The sequence below is a fragment of the Eptesicus fuscus genome, chromosome 9, assembly GCF_027574615.1.
Source record: "Eptesicus fuscus isolate TK198812 chromosome 9, DD_ASM_mEF_20220401, whole genome shotgun sequence".
NCBI lineage: Eukaryota > Metazoa > Chordata > Mammalia > Chiroptera > Vespertilionidae > Eptesicus > Eptesicus fuscus.
The window spans coordinates 33,689,683-33,710,250 of NC_072481.1; the positions used below are offsets into that span (position 1 = coordinate 33,689,683).

The following is a 20,568-nucleotide window of genomic DNA, read 5'->3' on the forward strand; positions in this document are numbered from 1 at the left end:
TTCCATAAAAAGACACAGTTAAAATAAATTTCTGGCAGTTAAAGGAATAACCTTTAGCTTCTGTAACACTGTGCCATCTGTGTAGTTGTTTCCCAATGTTTGAGGTAGGTGTTCCACTACCAGTACAATAGAATTAATTTAAAAAATGAATCCTAGACTCCTAAGTTATAATTTAGGAGTCATAAATTTTACTGTCCTCAGTAATAACAACAACATTGGCAACAGCCTTTAGAAGAATTTTCCTTTGTTATAGTAGATCCAAATAACTGGCTACATCTCCAAACTCCTCTACATGTGAAAGAGATGACACACCTATATTGTAGTCATTTCCTTTGGGATAAAAGAGCCTCAAAGGAGAAAAACAAAACATATCTATTTTTCTACATGATACAAAAATAACTGAGGCCAGGGAAACACTACAATGGTACTAAACAGATATGTGCATATTGAAAAATTGGAAATACATGTTCAAAAGCTAATCTTCAGGCCTAGCTGGTTTGGCTCAGTGGATAGAGTGTCAGGCCTGTGGACTGAAGGGTCCTGGGTCCGATTCTGGTCAAGGGCACATACCCGGGTTGTGGGCTCGATCTCCAGGGTGGGGCATGCAGGAGGCAGCCTATCAATAATTTTTTCTCTCTGGGGAAGCATGAGACTTGGTTGGAAAGTTTGTAAGGACATTTCGAGAAAAGGGAAGTGTGCAGAAAGCCGCCCACACTGTTTATCGGAATTCTGACTTAGGAGTGCTGAAGTCGGCGCCCCTAATTATTCCTTGACCTTTCCAAACAAGTCTGTGTACATGCTGACCCCCGGGTGTTTATTGGAATCCTTATGCTTAATCTCTGGGTGTCCTTGCTTAAAGGACACTACAAACACATGTGCCCTCCCACTATTACTTATCCTACTGATTGTACCTAAACAATAAACTTTATCTCAAACTGCTGCTACAAAAGCCTAATGAGGCAGGCAATTGGGGCTGTTTGGTTCCTTTAGCCAGGGAGTCCCTTAGCCCTCTCTTTCATAGCAAACATTGTGTCAGAGTAATCCATTCATTTGTAGCTCAGGGTATGCTGGTCAGCTCTGGCATCTCTCATCATTGATGTTTTTATATCCCTCTCCCTCTCCCTTCTTCTCTGAAATCAATAAAAACATTTTTTTAAAGCTAATCTTCAGTGAAGTACCGTAACACCCAAGAATACTACTAAAATTTTTTTTATTAATCTTAGTTACCCAGTTAGACAAACAGCCTTTATAGAAAAGAAGGTAGAATCAAGCTCCTAATACTAATGACTAATTTCTTAGCTAGTCTCCTAAACTGCACACTAAATACTAAATTTGTGTTTGTCTATAATACAAGTTTGACAGATATGTAATTATCATACAGAAGTATCTCATATTTTTTAAAATTTCAGAATGGCTCTATTGTTTTTCCAGCCTTGATAATGACTTGAAATCTGAAGTCTATCAATCTCCTTTATGGATAATGATGTTTTATCTACAGTTTCAATGGCATTTCTGATGAGATTTCTACTAGCGCTCCCTATTCCCCTCAGTCATATTCTAATACAAGGTATCATGCCCTTACTCTTTAGGGACTTGAGATCGAAGCCAATGGATAGTGAACAAACAGTAAAGAGCAAAAACTATACAATTACAATGAAATTCCAATTTGATAGACACCTAAGATACAATTTACAGTGGCCTACATAAACTTATTTATATGGGACTATTATAGCCCAATTTCTTGACCCAAAGAATAATTACAGAAGCCATTTAGTATAAAATTTTTTTAAACAGCATTTCACTTACAGCATGAAAGTAAAAAACTTAAAGGTCTATATTACTCAATTAGACATCTACATGAGTGTTTTCAAACTGAGCTCTAAAAAGTCTTTACCACAATCTTCTGTGTTTTCATTTCTGATAACTATAAAAATTAGTAAGATGTTCCTCAACTTACAATAAACTTATCATATATTGAAAATATCATTCAATTGAAAATGCATTTAATAAACCTAACTTATAGAACATCATAGCTTAGCCTAACCCAGTGGTCGGCAAACTCATTAGTCAACAGAGCCAAATATCAACAGTACTACGATTGAAATTTCTTTTGAGAGCCAAATTTTTTAAACTTAAACTTCTTCTAACGCCACTTCTTCAAATTAGACTCATCCAGGCTGTGGTATTTTGTGGAAGAGCCACACTCAAGGGGCCAAAGAGCCACATGTGGCTCGTGAGCCACAGTTTGCCGACCACAGGCCTAACCTACTTTAAATCTACTGAGAACACTTATATTAGCCTACAGTTGGGCAAAATATCCTAACACAATGAGTATACTGTAGAGTATCTGTTGTTGAACCTCATGATCTCATGGCTGACTGGGAACTGCAGCTCACTGCCACTACCCAGCATCACAAGAGTATTGTACCACACATTGCTAGCAGGAGAAAAGAGCAAAATTCAAAATTCAAAGTAAAGTTTCTAGTGAATGGGTAAATTGAACCATCTTAAGTCAGGGACCACACACGGAACCAGCTCAGTAACAATGTTAAGTACAAATGCTACCAAGCTATTTCAGTGCCCATGTTTTTGTTTATAATCAAGTTGGCACCAAGCACTTACCACTACTTATCACAGAAGAGCCTTTATCATGTAAATTACATAAACGTGAAGTAAGATCAACTGACCTCCTGGCACGTGCTGTACAAATGAAGGTTTCCCAGCAGTCAGAACAGAAAGAAAGTGGTGAGATGACAGAATTAACATATTCCACATAGTAGTATATGCATGCCAAACTTAAAAAGAATCTATACCTTGTCAGAACCATCTTCACATTGTAAGTAGTAACGCACTTTTAGCAAGGCACTATCATTCATCAGATTAAATGAATGTTAATTTGGATTTTATTGTTTTCTTTGTATATAATTTGCAATTTTTTTTTGGAGGTATAGTTAGTTCTGTACAATTTTATACCTAAGAAGTTCATACCTAGTTTTAGGTTTGGCACATTAAATGACATTATAACTAGACACCCGCCCGATGCACAAAATTTGTGCACTTGGGCGGGGGGGGGAGGAGTCCCTCAGGCAGGCGTGCACCCTCTCGCAGTCTGGGAGCCCTCGGGGGATGTCAGACTGACGGCTTAGGCCCACTTCCCCCCAGAAGTAGTGATAAGTGCTTGGTGCAGGGTGCAGGGAGTGGGCCTAAGCCGGCAGCTGGACATCCTTAGCGCAGCCGCAGAGGTGGGAGAGGCTCACACCACCACTGCTGCACTCGCCAGCCGTGAGCCCAGCTTCTGGCTGAGCATCGCTCCCCGTGTGGGAGCGCACTGACCACCAGGGGGCAGCTCCTGCATTGAGTGTCTGCCCCATAGTGGTCAGTGCACCTCACAGCAACCAGTAGACCGTTCGATTGATTTGCATATTAGCCTTTTATTATATAGGATACTTTAAACACTGGAATTCTGGGCTTCCCCTCCCTCCCTTCCACTTTCTCTAAAAATCAATGGAAAAAATAGCCTCAGGTCAGAATTAACAAAAAAACAAACAAACAAAAAATCCAGTAACAAGAAATTCTAAGGGTGATAGTAAGATCAATATTGAAGAAGCTGATCATAAGCTCACACAGGAGTGAAATAACTAAAACTGAAAGGTACTAACTGGCCAAGGAAAAATGGAGAAGTAGAGTTCAGATTAAAACAAGAGAAGAAAAGTGCAGAAGTAAAGTGGTAGATGAGGCTGAAGGTAAGAACACTGTGGTTGAAGACAAAACACTTTTAAATTCAATGTTATGGAGATGGTGCAGCTCTTAGTAATGAAAAAGCAAAAAACAGTATAGCTCAATGGCTAACATAGAGATGAAACTCAATGAAAAAGGAAGAAATGCAAATATCCTTTCCCACACCCAAATGGCAGAAAACTCTATGAATGCCTACTCCACAGAGCCTAATACTATGTTATACATCTCAAAGTACTCAATAGACAACAATGGAAAAGCAACCCATACATCATCTGCTTGCTCCTAAATTTCTTCTATTATTTCTTCATTTAACTAACCATTATTGAGCACTATTTAGAAGGCCAAGTTCTGGGAGGGGAAATGGTAAGAGTAGTTGTTGTATTAGTGATGCAATTAACATTTATCAAGTTCTTATGACAGCTAGGCATTGTTTCAACAAATGTGCATTTAACTCATTTAATTGTCAAAATAACCCTATAAAGTAGGTATTTTATTTTCCTTGTTTTATAGATGAGGACACTTGAACTGAGAGAGAATAAGTTCAATGTCAAGAGTTGGCACCAAAGTCAGGTTCTTCATCACACTTCACTATCTGTAAGATGAGAAACTTTACCTTTTTGTCAGTCAAATTAACATTTAATTACAAATTTCTAAGGTCCTATCCTCTGCATGCTTAACTTTAGAAAAAAATATATTCGAGGGTATAAAGAATTATTTTTGCCCTAGCTAGTTTGGCTCAGTGGATAGGTTGGCCTGCGGACTGAAGAGTCCCAGGTTCGATTCTGGCCAAGGGTAGATGCCTGGGTTGCATAGATCCCCAGTAGGGAGTGTACAGGAGGCAGCCGATCGATGATTCTCTCTCATCATTGATATTTCTATCTCTCTACCCCACTCCCTTCCTCTCTGAAATAAATTTTTTTTTAAAAAAGAACTATTTTGTATCACATGTATTTTAAGATATGAAAACTATCAGAGTCTAAGACTTCTCAAAGTTATCTTTTTCTTCCTGTTATTTCCAAAGAAACATAAGCTATCTTCTTAGCAAAAGCTCATAAATGCCAAAATTGGATCAAATTAGGTTCCTGACCTTTGGGAATTTGCATCCTAACTGGGGAGGTAGGAGTTATACATACTTTAAAAGATAAATAAGAAGACTTGGTGAACTGTGCAATAAGTATGGTATCCAAAGGAAAAATATCACTTTGAATTTGGGGAACGGGGGAGGAGGGGTCAGTCTGGGTTGCTCCACAGAAGAGTTTGGCCCTGAGCTGGGCTTTGAAGAAAAGGAGCAGTGTGCAAAGGCAGAGTAGAGCAGATGGTATTTCAGAAGACAGAACGTCATGCACAAGAATGTGGAGACCAGAAATGAAAAGATGTGTTCAGAGGAAAGAAAGCAAGCAGCAGCACTCTAGTAGGTTTATGTAGGGGTATAGTGGCAGAAATGTCAAGAACAAGAAGCTGTGTTGAGTATCTCAGTGGTTGAGCATCGACCTATGAACCAGGAGGTCATGGTTCGATTCCCGGTCAGGGCACATGCCTGGGTTGTGGGCTCCATCCCCAGTGTGGGGCATGCAGGAGACAGCCAATCAATGATTCTCTCTCATCATTGATGTTTCTATCTCTCTCTCTCCCTTCCTCTTTGAAATTAATAAAAATATTTAAAAAAAAAAAAAAAGAAGAAGAAGAAGAAGAAGAGCAAGCTGAGATTAGACCATAGAGAGACTTGAATGTCAGTCTAGCCAATTGTGGAGGGAATTTCATCTTTTAAGATTCTTAAATCACTTAAATTCATATAATATTGAATGTCAACAGTAACTAAAAGTTTTAAAATACAACGAAGAAACAAAAATCACTTATTTTTTTACTGAATCACAAATCTGCTGAAATGATGCTATAGTAATTAATTAAACTGCCTAATTTAAAAAGAAACCTACAGAAATTATGAAATTGCTTTTAAAAAACATAGAGGATGTGGAGAAAAAGGAATCCTTGTTCACTGCTGGTGGGAATGCAGACTGGTGCAGCCTCTGTGGAAAACAGTATGGAGTTTCCTCAAAAAGTTAAAAATGGAACTCCCATTTGACCCAGTGATCCCACTTCTAGGAATTATATCCCAAGAAATCAAAAACACCTATAAGAAAGGACATATGCACCCCTATGTTCATAGCAGCACAATTTACCATAGCTAAGATTTGGAAACAGCCTAAGTGGCCATCAGCAAATGAGTGGATTAAAAAACTGTGGTATATCTACACAATGGAATACTACACTGCTGTAAAAAAGAAGGAATTCTTACCATTTGCAACAGCATGGATGGATCTGCAGAGCATTATGCTAAGCGAAATAAGCCAATCGGAGAAAGATAAACATAAACTGATGAACAAAAATAGATCCAGAGACAGAGAAGCATCCATCTGACTGTCAAACCTCAGTCATCCCTGACTGTCATCCCTCAGGGGGATGCGGATAGAGATAAACCAAAGGACTTGTATGCATGCATATAAGCATTACCAATGGACACAGTCGAGGTAAGGGCATGTGCTGGAGGGTGGGAGTGGCCGGAGAGAGGTTAATGGAGGAAAAAATATATATATTGTAATAGCTGTGTATGGGCCAGGGCAGGGAGGGGGGCAGTACTTGAAATATTAGGGGGATCACTCTGTAAAGTATATGTTGTCTAACCACTATGTTGTGTACCTGAAACTAATTCAGAATAATATTGAATATGAACTATAATGGGGGGAAAAAGATGGAAAAATTGTATATTATGTTTTTCATCATCATCATCATCATAAAAAAATAAATAAAAAGCATAGCTCATACAGTAATCTGTAGATCTCCTAGTTCAGCTCGTATTCATTTCTTAATCTCTTAATAACCATATCTTGGAATAATGTTTTTTAAGCTTCTATTTGAACACTTTCAAGTGATGGGGAGCTCCCCATGTTGTAGGATGCCCTATTCTACCTTGTCTTTTCAAGCCAGTTCCTGGTATGGGACAAAGATAAGTAGAGAGAAAGGGTCATAAAAGATCAGTTTTCTATAATTCAATCCTGTAAGTCAAAACAAAATCCTATGTATGCCACAATATAAGCTCTTTCATTGGAGAATAAACAGAGAAAACTATCTTCAGTACGGCAGAGTAGACATTTGGTGTTTTCATCACCCAGCATCTTTTGTTCCTTATTCTGACTTTACAGGGGGGTGGGGGAAACCACAACCATCTTCCACCCCATCAGCAATGTGTTCTGATGAAGCAGATAACATACTGGCTCCAGGGGTGGAACATGACCATGACACTGTGATTGGTCAGGATTGGGAAAATGACTGATGATGATCATCACAAATCCTATTAATCCTATCACATCTAGAAAGTTCCAACAAGACTAAGATGAAATTGTTGCAACCCACCTTACCACCAAAAATAAGGAGAACCTAACTAAAAATGAAGCCAACCCAGAACACGAACCAAGAAATGGAGAAGGGGGATCTGGGTCCTCATGACATTTTTTAAGTGCCTACTTCAAACCACACTTAAGCGAGATTTGCTTTTTTCTTAATCAGTTTGGGTTTTTTCTTTCCCTTTCATCTCAAAGAGTACTATCCAACACATATGGTAATTGCCAAATCCCTTAACAAAAAATGTATGTCAACTTCTCAGCACACATCTGTTGTCAATGCTTTTTATGTAATTTGGTTATATCAATAACCAACTATAGGCACTAAATTTAAAAAAGGAATCTGGCACATGTTAACATAGCACTTCCCTTCAACATCGCCTTACCCTGTCTTGTTTCTAAACAAAAATCAGTGTTTTACCCTACAGAAAGCACAAGAAAATGAATACAACTTTACTAAATACTAGAGGCCCAGTGCACAAAATTCGTGCACGGAGGTGGGGGGGGGGTCTCCTCAGCCCGGCCTGCGCCCACTCACAGTCCAGGACCCTTTGGGGAATGTCTGACTACCGGCTTAGGCCCGCTCTCCGCTCCCGCCACCGCCACTTCGCTCGCCAGCCATGAGCCCTGCTTCTGTCTCCTGGTGGTCAGTGTGCATCAAAGCGAATGGTTGTTCTGGTCATTCCATCATAAGGGTCACTTAGGCTCTTACTATATAGACTAGAGGCACGGTGCATGAAATTCGGCGGGGGGGGGGGGGTCCCCTGAGCCCAGCCTGCATCCTCTCCAATCCAGGACCGCTCAGGGGATGTCTGACTGCTGTTTAGGTCCAATCCAGGGGATCAAGCCTAAACTGACAGTCAGACATCCCTCTCACAATCCGGGACCGCTGGCTCCTAACTGCTCACCTGCCTGCCTGCCTTATCACCCCTAACTGCCCCCCCCCGCCAGCCTGATCACCCCTAACTGCCCCCCCCCGCCAGCCTGGTTGCCCCTTACTGCCCCCCCTGATGGCTCCTAACAGCCCCCTCTGCTGGCCTGGTCGCCCCCAACTGCCCCCCCCGACCGGCCTGGTCGCCCCTAACTGCCCCCCCGCCAGCCTGGTCACCCCTTACTGACCCCCCTGCCTGCCTGGTCGTCCCAACTGCCCCCATCACCGGCCTGGTCTCCCCCAACTGCCCCCCCCCCCTTGCTGGCCTGGTTGCCCCACGCAGCCTGCTGTTCAGTCATTTGGTCATCCCTCACTAACCCTCCTGCCGGCCTGGTCGCCCCACACAGCCTGTGTTCGGTCATCCATCCAGTTGTTTCAGTTGTGACGGCCCCTGGCTTTTTATATATTAGGATTATATCTAAAAGGCTAAGTGACCGACCATCGTCTGTTCGACCGTCCATCCAACCAACCAGCCGGTACATATGACATGCACTGACAATTTAAAAATAAATGCTGACTCGCGCATGCGCAGTATTTGTCCCTGTCTGACACTGGCCTCCCATTTCAATTAATTCCAAGACAGTTTCCCGTGATGCCAACATTTGCGATGACTATTAATAAATCACAAGGACAAACTCTAGACAGAGTAGGAATATTCCTACCTGAACCCATTTTCGGACATGATCAGTTATATGTTGCTTTCTCTCGAGTTCGAAGAGCATATGATGTTAAAGTTGTAAAAACTTCATCACAAGGGAAATTAGTCAAGCACTCTAAAAGTGTTTTTACTCTTAATGTGGTATACAGGGAGATATTAGAATAAGTTTAATCAATTTACCAGTCATTGTTTTTAGCAATGTTTTTATATCATATTTTTGTTGATTTTATATCATGTTTTTGTTGTTTTCTTCTACTTAATTTCCTTTCAATGTGTATGAATCCATGCACTGGGCCACTAGTATATTATAACACTGTAAATGCAAGAATAAGTGACTCAGAAATGAAAAGTTTTCATTACATCATATCACAGTTATTTAAGAAAACAGCAAACAAAAACTAATGAACTATCCACAAGCCATATAAAGGCTCTTACTTGAAGCTGAAGAGTATGCCGAAGAATTGTTTCTTCTAAGGCATGGATCCACTTCTCTCGCTCATCAGCATCACGAGCTGGAATAAAAGATTATAAAAATTAAAATATTAATTTCTACAATATAGCTCTATAATATTGAAAGTAAAATCTTAAACCATGATGCTAATAAGAGGTTATTAGTTGTGCATTTCCTTAATAGAGTCACCCTTCTATCCTTTCTAAATATGCAATCTACTCATAGCAATTTATAACAAAGGGAATAACTATGTTCAATAATAGCCAAGCTTACCTTTCCACTGAGAACTAGAAAAGCTGGAATAATTATTTAAAAACAACTGGCTGAAGCTATCGGGGGGGAAAAAAAAAAAGGTAGTAAAGAATTAACAGGGCAAGATCTAGAAGACAAACATCCAGAAGATAAGCCTGGTATTTAGGGCCACTATTATTCTAGCAGAATTGTAAATTCCAGGAGAGGAATTGTGACTAAGCAATTACTCAAAAGCCTTGTCAGTATGTGTGGGCAGGTGGTATATAAAAACCTCTATGTACTTTCTATTCAATTTTCCTATGAACCTAAAACTGCTCTAAAAATAAAGTCTATTTAAAAATAAAAATATAGAGGGGATAAATGGTGATGGACAGAGAGTTGACTTGGGGTGTGAACACACAATTCAGTATCCAGATAATGTGTAATGGAATTGTGCACCTGAAACCTGTATAATTTTGTTAACCAATGTCACCCCAATAAACTCAATAAAAAGGAAAAATAAATAAATAAAAGAGACCCCAGAGAGCGCTCTCACCCCTCTTTCACGAGTGGATTCAATGAGAAGATGCCCATCTACCAGGAAACATATCCTCACTAGACACTGAATCTGCTGGCACCTTGATCTTGGACTTCCTATCCTCTAGAACTGTGAGAAATAAATTTCTGTTGTTTATAAACTAAAGAAACAAACAAACAAACAAACAGCCTTGTAAGGCCAAAAGTTAGAGAAGGTGGCCCACCAACTTTGAGGACTTTCAATGTTTTGATTGGGACCTCAAAGGGTTGCACCTTGAGATTAAGAATAAAACAAGCCAGGTGGCTCAGCTAATTAGAGCATCCTCCAGTGCACTGGAAGGTTGCGGGTTTGATTCCTGGTCAAGGGCTCGTACCAGGGTTGTGGGTTAGATCCCTGGCCGGCACATGCAGGAGGCAACCAATTGATGACACATTGATATTTCTCTCCTCCCTCCCTTTCTTTCTTCCTTTCTTTTTCCCTGTCTGGCCACTCAGTGTATATCTGCATGAAACTATAATTTCTTTATATACTTCAACCAAAACAACATAGCACAAAAGACTGAATGCAGAATCCAGCTATCTTCTATTAAGCCAAACATTTAAAAGGTTACAAAAATGTTAAAAGATGTCATTCTTCTGTGGGTTTTTTAGTGTGTGTTTGCTTGCTTGCTTGTTTGGGAAAATGATTACTTCCTCATAAGATGTTACTAGTATAATTAGTTTGTTATTGACATATTAAGTCAGGATTGGGGGAAATTTTTTTTCTGCCAAAGGCCATTTGGATATTTATAACATCATTTGATTAATATTATTCACTTAATGTAAGTGTACATTGCTATGAAAAAACTCCTAAATTTACTGAATTTCGAGTCCCGCCTGCGATTGCCTTGGCAGGGCCAGACCAAATGATTTTGCAGGCCTGATACGTCCCAGACATTCCCACCCGTTTTAAGTTAATAAATAAATAATTTTTTTAATCCCTCAGTTTCATTTTTAACCTGATAAATACCAGGTTTAACTCATTAAACAAAAGCTCTTTGGAGTCCTCAATAAATTTGGAAAGGGGTCCTAAGACTAAAAAGTTTGAGAACCACTGTTATATATGTGACATCTTATTTGATTACTTATTGATTGCCTCCTCTACTAGAATGAAAGCTTCTAGAAATCTGAAGTTTGTTGGCTTATTCGTTGTTGTATCTCTAGAACTTAGCAAAGCACCTTACATGTTTTATAGGTAGTCATTATATATTTGTGAGTGGACAGAGTCAGCATTGCATTGGGCAACTGGTATCTTTGATTCAGTCAAAGCAGACAATGAAAATCAGATGTAGATTAATGGGTTCTTTTCAAGTCATTCTACAATCATAAATTTCTAAATCAACTTATTCCTAATCGATGAAATTCGTCACCAAATTTATATGTAAATGTATCCTAATAATTTTAGTTTCTGCAGAAGATGTTTCCTAATTACTTTAACTCCATGTTTTGGTAAAGGCGCCACTATTCCTTAATCTTGAATTTAAGAAAAATTAGGATTTCAGTTTGCAATCTTTAAGACCTATAATACTGATGGAGGGTAGAAAGAGTATGGGGAATAGGATGATTTTAGAAAACTCACCCAGACAACAATAAAAAGGGCAATTTGGCAGAACAGAGACCAGAAAAGGGAGAGAAGGATACATACAGCCCTGGCCAAGGAGCTCAGTTGGCTACAGGGTCATCCTGATATGCCAAGGTTGTGAGTTTGCCCGCCCCCTCCCTGCCCCCAGTCAGGGCACATATAAGAATCAACCAGTAAATGCAAAAATAAGTGGAATCAGAAATAGGTGTTTCTCTCTCTCTCTCTCTCTCTCTCTCTCTCTCTCTTCCTCTCTTTCCCCTTTCCTACTTCCCTCCCTCCCATTTTCCTCCCCTCTTCTTTTCTCTCTCTCAAATCAATTTTTAAAAAAGATACATATAGAAACTGTAAAAGTATAATGATCTGAACTATGTCAGTGACTTAGAAGATGGAGAAAAGGTAATGTAATAGACATTGTGACTCATTTGATGTATAGACAATGTAAGGGATGCAGATGTAGGGAAAGAGAAGGCTTCAAATTTGATAAATTGGGTAAGTAGAGGTGCTACTCCACAACATAGAGAATATAGGAGGAAAAAACAGATTGGGAGTGGGGGGTTAAAAAATTGTATTTTGAATTTAAAGAGACTCAGATTCAATTCTGCAATTAGGCAAATCTGATCTCCTGAAGAACCTTATTATAAAAAGTTTTACTGAGTTTATTAATTAACAGCACTCAAATATATGTTGCTAGAAAATACTCCCTTTTCCAGGAGAAGCCAACAAGTAGAACACATCTTTAATGTATTCTGAGGAAGGGAAGGGAGAGAGGGATGGAAGTAGGTAATTTTGAGAAGCTGAAGCCATGTCTCAGTTCAAGAGGAGAAATATAGAACTTCAAAAACACTTTAGCTGGCCCTGACCAGTTTGGCTCAGTGGACAGAACGTTGGCCTGCAGACTGAAGGGTCCCGGATTCGATTCTGGTCAAGGGCATGTACCTTGGTTGCGGACACATCCCCAGTGGGAGGTGTGCAGGAGGCAGCTGATTGATGTTTCTCTCTCATCGATGTTTCTGGCTCTCTATCCCTCTCCCTTGCTCTCTGTAAAATATCAATAAAATATATTTTTTAAAAAAAACGAAAAACACTTTAGCTGATTACCAGGGTTTAGGGTTGTTCAGAAAGGAAGAATGACATTACAGAATCACTCAACTTTTGAATCAGGCAATGAAAGGAAAAAGAGAAGAAATTAAAACATGTTAGAAAATTCAGGAAGAAAACTAAAGCAGGGCAACTAAAATATATACATAAGAAAAGAGAATTTTCTACTTCATTTTGTTATCTACCTCCAAGGCAAACAAGGCCAAAGCAGATGTGGCCTAACATGACAGAATACTACCTAATAAAACAGTAATATGCAAATTGACCATACCTTCGCTACACCCATAAAGCCACACGCACCAGGCACGCCCACCAGCCAATCAGGAGCAAATATACACAATAAACCAGCAAAGATGGCGGGGGGTTGGGATCCAAGCAATGATGGTGGACTGGGGCAGGCAGTTAGCACCGGCAGCCAGCTGACCAGGTCCCGGATAGGGGCTTCGAGTCCCTATCAGGAATCACGGACCAGGGCAGGCGGCGTGGGTTAGCGCCGCCAGCCGCCTGACCAGGTCCACGATCAGTGATCAGGGACCAGGGCAGGCAGCGTGGGTTAGCGCCCGCAGCTGCCTGACCAGGTCCCGGATCGGGGCTTGGAGTCTAGCATAACGAAAAGAATATTCAGCAAAAGCAGGAGACAAGGTTTCTTAAGTTCTCCCCCAGGTCACCACTGTTCGCTTATACATTTTAATTATCCCAGACTTTGCCTGATGGGATTTGATTTGAATTATGCCTGATAGAGATGACATGGCATGAATTGTAGGCTCATTCTTTTTGTGGTTGCCTGACTGAGAAAGGCCTTGGAATGAGAGAAGGCACTTTTATTTTCCTTTTTCATTCTATAGAGACTGAGGAATTACAGTTATATGAAGAAGTCAGTGAGAGAATGAAAGTCTCATGCTGTATTTTTCTGTAAGTTTTATCATGTGGACTATCAAAAACTTGGTGGGATCCTTTTCAAGAGGTGTTACAAAAATTATGTTGGAATTAACATTCAAGAGTAAAAGGAGAGAAGTGAGTGGTGGGTAAAGGAAAGAACTTTGTCCTAGAAACCAAATAGAAGCCACATAAACCTTCAGATTCTTACTCATTGTGCTTTGGAGGTATTAAAGGATAATTTTTAAAAAGGTAAAATCATGACTCATAATCTGTATAGATAAAAGGCTAAGTGACCAACATTTGTCCATCCGTCCGACCAACCGGTACATATGACGCACACTGGAAATTTAAAAATAAACTTTGACTCGCACACGTGCCATACATATAAAGCTCTCGCTGGCGCTAATTTGAATGTTGCATTTGGTGGGAAAGTTCTTTTCAGAGGGGATATTTGTGTCACCATGCAATACGATTGGCCATAGTATAAATGAGTTTAAAGTACTGTAGTGTTTGGGGATGTTTCTGACAGTTGTCTCTTAAAACAAATATGAGATCAGAGGATTCTGCTTATAGTGAATGGTTAGTAAAACTTGGAGATGGCAAACTTGATAGCAGTTTTCATTTAGGAATGGATATTATTGAAATTCCCCATGAAATGATTTTTAATGGATCTATTATTAAAGCCACCTTTGGAAATAGTATATCTATAGATAATATTAAAAATATATCTAAACATGCAATTCTTTGTCCAAAAAATGAGCACGTTCAAAAATTAAATGAAGAAATTTTGGATATACTTGATGGAGATTTTCACACCTATTTGAGTGATGATTCCATTGACTCAACAGATGATGCTGAAAAGGAAAATTTTCCTATTGAATTTCTTAATAGTATTACTCCTTCTGGAATGCCGTGTCATAAATTAAAATTGAAAGTGGGTACAATCATCATGCTATTGAGAAATCTTAATAGTAAACGGGGTCTTTCTAATGGTACCAGATTTATTATCAAAAGATTGCGACCTAACATTATCAAAGCCGAAATATTAACAGGATCTGCAGAGGGAGAGATTGTTCTGATTCCAAGAATTGATTTGTCCCCATCTGACACTGGCCACCCATTTAAATTAATTCGAAGATAGTTTCCCGTTATGCCAACATTTGTGATGACTATTAATAAATCACAAGGACAAACTCTAGACAGAGTAGAAATATTCCTACCTGAACCCGTTTTTGGACATGGTCAGTTATATGTTGCTTTCTCTCTCTCTCTTTTTTTTTTTTTAAGTATTTTTAAAAAATATTTTATTGATTTTTTTACAGAGAAGAAGGGAGAGGGATAGAGTTAGAAACATCGATGAGAGAGAAACATCAATCAGCTACCTCCTGCACACCTCCTACGGGGGATGTGCCCGCAACCAAGGTACATGCCCTTGACCGGAATCGAACCTGGGACCTTTCAGTCCACAGGGCGATGCTCTATCCACTGAGCCAAACCAGTTACGGCTGATGCTTTCTCTTGAGTTCAAAGAGCATGTTACATTAAAGTTAAAGTTGTAAATACTTTATCTCAAGGGAAATTAGTCAAGCACTCTGAAAGTGTTTTTACTCTTAATGTGGTATACAGGGAGATATTAGAATAAGTTTAATCACTTTATCAGTCATTATTTGCATCAATGTTGTTTTTATATTACGAGTTTGTTATTGTTGTTATATCATTTTGTTATTGTTTAGTTATTAATAAAATTATGTATTATTTTCATATACATTGTACTCATTTCCTTTTATCTCTCACACTTTTATTATAGAGAAAGGGCAAATAGCAATATTAAAATATTTCATCTAATTAATTCCCTTTCAATGTGCACGAATTTCGTGCACCGGGCTACTAGTCATATTAATAAGAAATTATAATGATCTATTTATGTTACGTCAAATAAAATGTTTAGAGAGTTTCTGAACATAGATTCTTAAAAGGAAAAGACTTAATTTGTTCACAGTATGTAAGATGTTATTCCTTACATATTGAAGGTGTAGAAATCCTTTAGACTTTAAAAAAAGTATGTAAGTATATCTTCAGGGTATAAAGTACAGTAGAGGCACTTCTGCATTATAATCTTACAATATTCATAGTAAACAACCTTTCTGAAGACCTCTCTTTGCCCTCAGTAGCTCTCTAAGGAATTCTGCTCAGGGCAGAGAGAGAGCATTAACTCCTTGCTTCTTTCTCTACATTTAGCTGTAAGCCCTTAATATAGTATTTTTACCTTTCTTTAGGAAAGCATATATTTCCAGATCAAGACTGCAGTATAAATTCAGACATAACCTCAGTATATTCCACAAGCTTTAACTCTATCTTGTAAAACAGCCTAGATCAAGTAAAATGTCATTGATTCAGCCCTCCCTACAATTTAGGACTCATATTTGTAATAATTTATACCAAAGCACTATGCTTAAACCAATTCCCTAAGTACAAAATGTAAATAACATTCAAAAATTCTTATTAAAAAATTCTTAATGAGTGGCAAGAAATATTCAAAGTGATGAACAGCAAGAACATACAACCAAGATTACTTTACCCAGCAAAGCTATCATTCAGAATTGAAGGTCAGATAAAGAGCTTCACAGATAAGAAAAAGCTAAAGGAGTTCATCACCACCAAACCAGTAGTATATGAAATGCTGAAAGGTATTCTTTAAGAAGAGGAAGAAGAAGAAAAAAAAGATAAAAATTATGAACAACAAATACATATCTATCAACAAGTGAATCTAAAAAACAAGTGAATTAAAAATCTGAAGAACAGAATAAACTGGTGAATATAATAGAATCAGGGGCATAGAATGGGAGTGGGTTGATAATTCTCAGGGGGAAAGGAGTGTGGGGGGTACGGGAAGAGACTGGACAAAAATCGTACACCTATGGATGAGGACAGTGGGGGGGGCGAGGTAAGGGCAGAGGATGGAGTGGGAACCAGGTGGAGGGGAGTTACGGGGGGGAAAAAGGAGAAGCAATTGTAACAATCTGAACAATAAAGATTTATTAAATTTTTTTAAAAAAGAAAGAAATGGAGGAAAGCAAATGACTGGATATAGAGTTCAAAACCACGGTTATAAGGTTTTTTAAGAATTTTCTAGAAAAGGCCGATAAATTTAGTGAGACCCTCGAGGATATGAAAAAGGACCAACTAGAAATTAAGCATACACTGACTGAAATAAAAAATATTATACAGAGATCTAACAGCAGACTAGAGGATCGCAAGAATCAAGTCAAAGATTTGAAATACAAAGAAGCAAAAAACACTCAACTGGAAAAGAAAAAAGAAAAAAGAATCCAAAAATATGAAGATAGTGTAAGCGTACCAACATCAGAATTATGGGGGTGCCAGAAGAAGAGAGAGAGCAAGATACTGAAAACCTATTTGAAGAAATAATAACCGAAAACTTCTCCCACCTGGTGAAAGAAATAGACTTACAAGTCCAGGAAGCGCACAGAACCCCAAACAAAAGGAATCCAAAAAGGACCACACCAAGACACATTATACTTAAAATGCCAAGAGCAAAAGACAAAGAGAGAATATTAAAAGCAGCAAGAGAAAAACAGTTAATTACCTACAAGGGAGCACCCATACGATTGTCAGCTGATTTCTCAACAAAAACTATGCAGGCCAGAAGGGAGTGGCAAGAAATATTCAAAGTGATGAATAGCAAGAACCTACAACCAAGATTACTCTACGCAGCAAAGCTATCATTCAGAATTGAAGGTCAGATAAAGAGCTTCACAGATAAGAAAAAGCTAAAGGAGTTCATCACCACCAAACCAGTAGTATATGAAATGCTGAAAGGTATTCTTTAAGAAGAGGAAGAAGAAGAAAAAAGTAAAGATAAAATTATGAACAACAAATACATATCTATCAACAAGTGAATCTAAAAATCAAGTGAATTAAAAATCTGAAGAAGAGAATAAACTGGTGAATATAATAGAATCAGGGGCATAGAAAGGGAGTGGACTGATAATTCTCAGGGGGAAAGGGGTGTGGGGGGTGCGGGAAGAGACTGGACAAAAATCGTACACCTATGGATGAGGACAGTGGGGGGGAAGGTAAGGGCAGAGAGTGGGGTGGGAACCAGGTGGAGGGGAGCTATGGGGGGGGGGGGGAGGAGAAACAATTGTAACAATCTGAACAATAAAGATTTATTAAATTAAAAAAATTGTAGCACATTTAGTGTTATGGGTAAATGTTCATGACAATAAATTAAAATCTGAAAACTTTATTTAAACAAAATGGCTCAATTATTAAAAATACACACACACACACACACACACACACACACACAACTGAAGGATCAGAAAGAAATCCATAAACATCCTACCTAATAATAGACAAATATGCAAATTGACCGCACCTTCAATACGCCCAAGCCACGCCCACCAGCCAATCAGGACGAGTATGCAAATTACCCCAACAAAGATGGCGGCTAATTTGCATATCAAGACAACGTAGAAAGAAGCCAAGAGCTGCAGAAGGGAGCAAAACTGCGGAGAAGCAAGCAAGCCGGGGGAGGAGAAGGAAGGAGCGGAGGCGGGGCCGGGGGAAAAGGAAGGAGAGCAGGCGGGGCGGGGGAGAAGGAAGGAGAGCAGGCGGGGCCGGGGGAGAAGGGAGGAGCGGAGGCAGGGCCGGGGGCGAAGGAAGGAGAGCAGGCGGGCTGGCGGAGAAGGCGGGGCGGGGGAGAAGGAAGGAGAGCAGGCGGGGCCGGGGGAGAAGGGAGGAGCGGAGGCAGGGCCAGGGGCGAAGGAAGGAGAGCAGGCGGGCTGGCGGAGAAGGCGGGGCGGGGGAGAAGGAAGGAGAGCAGGCGGGGCCGGGGGAGAAGGGAGGAGCGGAGGCAGGGCCAGGGGCAAAGGAAGGAGAGCGGGCGGGTTGGCGGAGAAGGCGGGGAGGCGGGGCCGGGGGAGAAGGGAGGAGAGCAGGTGGGCTGGCGGAGAAGGGAGAAAAGCAGGGGGGCTGGCGGAGAAGGCGGGGCAGGGGACAAGGGAGGAGAGCAGGTGGGGCGGGGTAGAGTGCAGCAGGAAACCCTATTGCAGGATTTTTCCTGCATCGGGAACGCAAGTGTTACAAATAATTATCTTTAGGTGGCAGGATTATGAGTGATTATTAGTATTATCTTTATAATAATCTATATTTTCCCAAATTCTACTAAGCAAGTACTAATTTTACTACTTAGAAATTATAGAGAAGTGAATGGTAGGATAAAAACATAAATTACTAACAAAAAACATAAAACTAAAAGTCTACTCTAATCCTAGCTACTCACTAAGCCAAAAAGTCCACACTTGGTTCAACTTGGGAAAATTATAATTTCAAATGTTCAGGGAGCAAGTTAGGAAGAAGAAAAACATACTAGTGATAACCAATACTCCTACAATACAACAGACCCCAATATATGAATTCAGTGGCATTTCCCCACTTACTGAAATTATAACAGATATTTAGAGAATTAGTTATAGCTAATTATACTTCCCTTATATGAAGTCTAAATGGTTATTGATTTTGTTTTTATTTGAGAAGTTATCACATAAAAATCAAAAATACAAAACTGCAGAGGGAAATTTTTTAAGTCAATAATCAACATAAGATAATGGAATCTTTTTTACTAATGATAATGCTGAAATGGTTGTTTTTAAAGCAAAAGACACAAGCAGGCAACTATGGGTTAGTCTAATGACGTACTGCCTATTCTTCTAAATGATTAATGATGCAGATGTGCCATGCTGAGTTGATTCATGTTAATGCAGTAGGGCAATGCTGCCCTAATATACTTGATCAATATAACCTTTCTGAATTAAATACTTCCCTTCACCACTGGGCTGATTTGTAGTAATTCTACATTTTAATAAATGAGCAAGCTCTAATGGACTGAGTTGAAAAGGTCAGCTATCAGACCAATCCGAGATGCCTTCCACTAAGACTTCTACAGTTCCTGGAGATTCTTTTAATTTAAACATTTTTTAATGCTTAAAATGTTGTATTTTGTTTTATGCAACTTGTATTGATTTAAAAGTATATCAAATAAATTTGCAAACAAATTTCATACTTGAAATCATTTTGGAGAACACACTGCTTAAATGATGTCTTCAGTCAAGTCCTTTGAAAGTGAAGGTTTATTTTATGAAGAACTAATCACATACTTATCCTTAATTTTCATCTTTAAAAAATTTAGATTTTTCACATGACAGGTTTGCTTAAGGGCAAGACACCCTTTCTAGACAGGTTAGGATATAGTAAGAGACAATCTCAGATCAAGGCCAGGTCACTTGACTCTCTGTGTCTCACTTCTGTCATATATAAATTGGGAGTAATTCCATCTAACATATAAGTTGTTATGAGAGTAAAGTGGAATAATATCTGTGTGAGATCACTGGATGTAGTAGACCAATGGTTTTCAAACTTTAGAGTGCATCAGAAATACTAAAGAGGGCCCATTCCCAAAGTTTCTGAGTCAGCAAGTCTGGGTTAGAGATTCTTTCTAACAAGTTCCCACGTGATGCTGATCCTACTGGGTTGGGACCACACTTCAAAGACTATGGATCTAGACAGATCTGGGCAATAATCCACTAATCCTGGGTGCTTTGCTTCTCTGAACCTCAGTTTCTCTATTCTAAAACTAGAAATAAAACCACTTCATTGTTGTGGAGTTTAATCTGGAGATTTAACACATACATACTCAAACTCCCACTCACACACCAAAAATCTGGGTTTCTGGCTTCACTTGAAAAACTTGACAATCTGGCAACATTGGACAAGCATTACCGAAAACCTAAACAGTCTAGAACTAAGTAGCAGCTGCCTTTTCAAACAGGGCATGGACTCTCCAAATTGCTAGAGTCTTCATTCAGCTTTAATCTTCACTCATTTACTAGCCCTTAGGCATTCAAATGTTCAACTTCTGGTTCCCCTACCAGCAATATCCTGACAACCACAAATCTCCAGCCCAGATTCAGATCCAATTGCCATCACCATCTACTGTACATT

At 39.3% G+C, this 20,568-nt stretch overlaps 1 protein-coding gene across 7 annotated transcripts in view; it reads right to left on the reverse strand.

Moving 5' to 3' along the window:
• The window catches only part of OSBPL9 (oxysterol binding protein like 9), a 128,976-nt gene that overhangs the window by 64,816 nt on the left and 43,592 nt on the right, over positions 1-20,568 (reverse strand). For all 7 annotated transcript variants that reach the window (XM_008139319.3, XM_008139318.3, XM_008139317.3 and 4 more), the window contains exon 4: positions 9,161-9,237. In XM_008139319.3, coding sequence (XP_008137541.3) covers positions 9,161-9,237 — 77 coding nt within the window. The remainder of the gene's footprint in view (positions 1-9,160; positions 9,238-20,568) is intronic.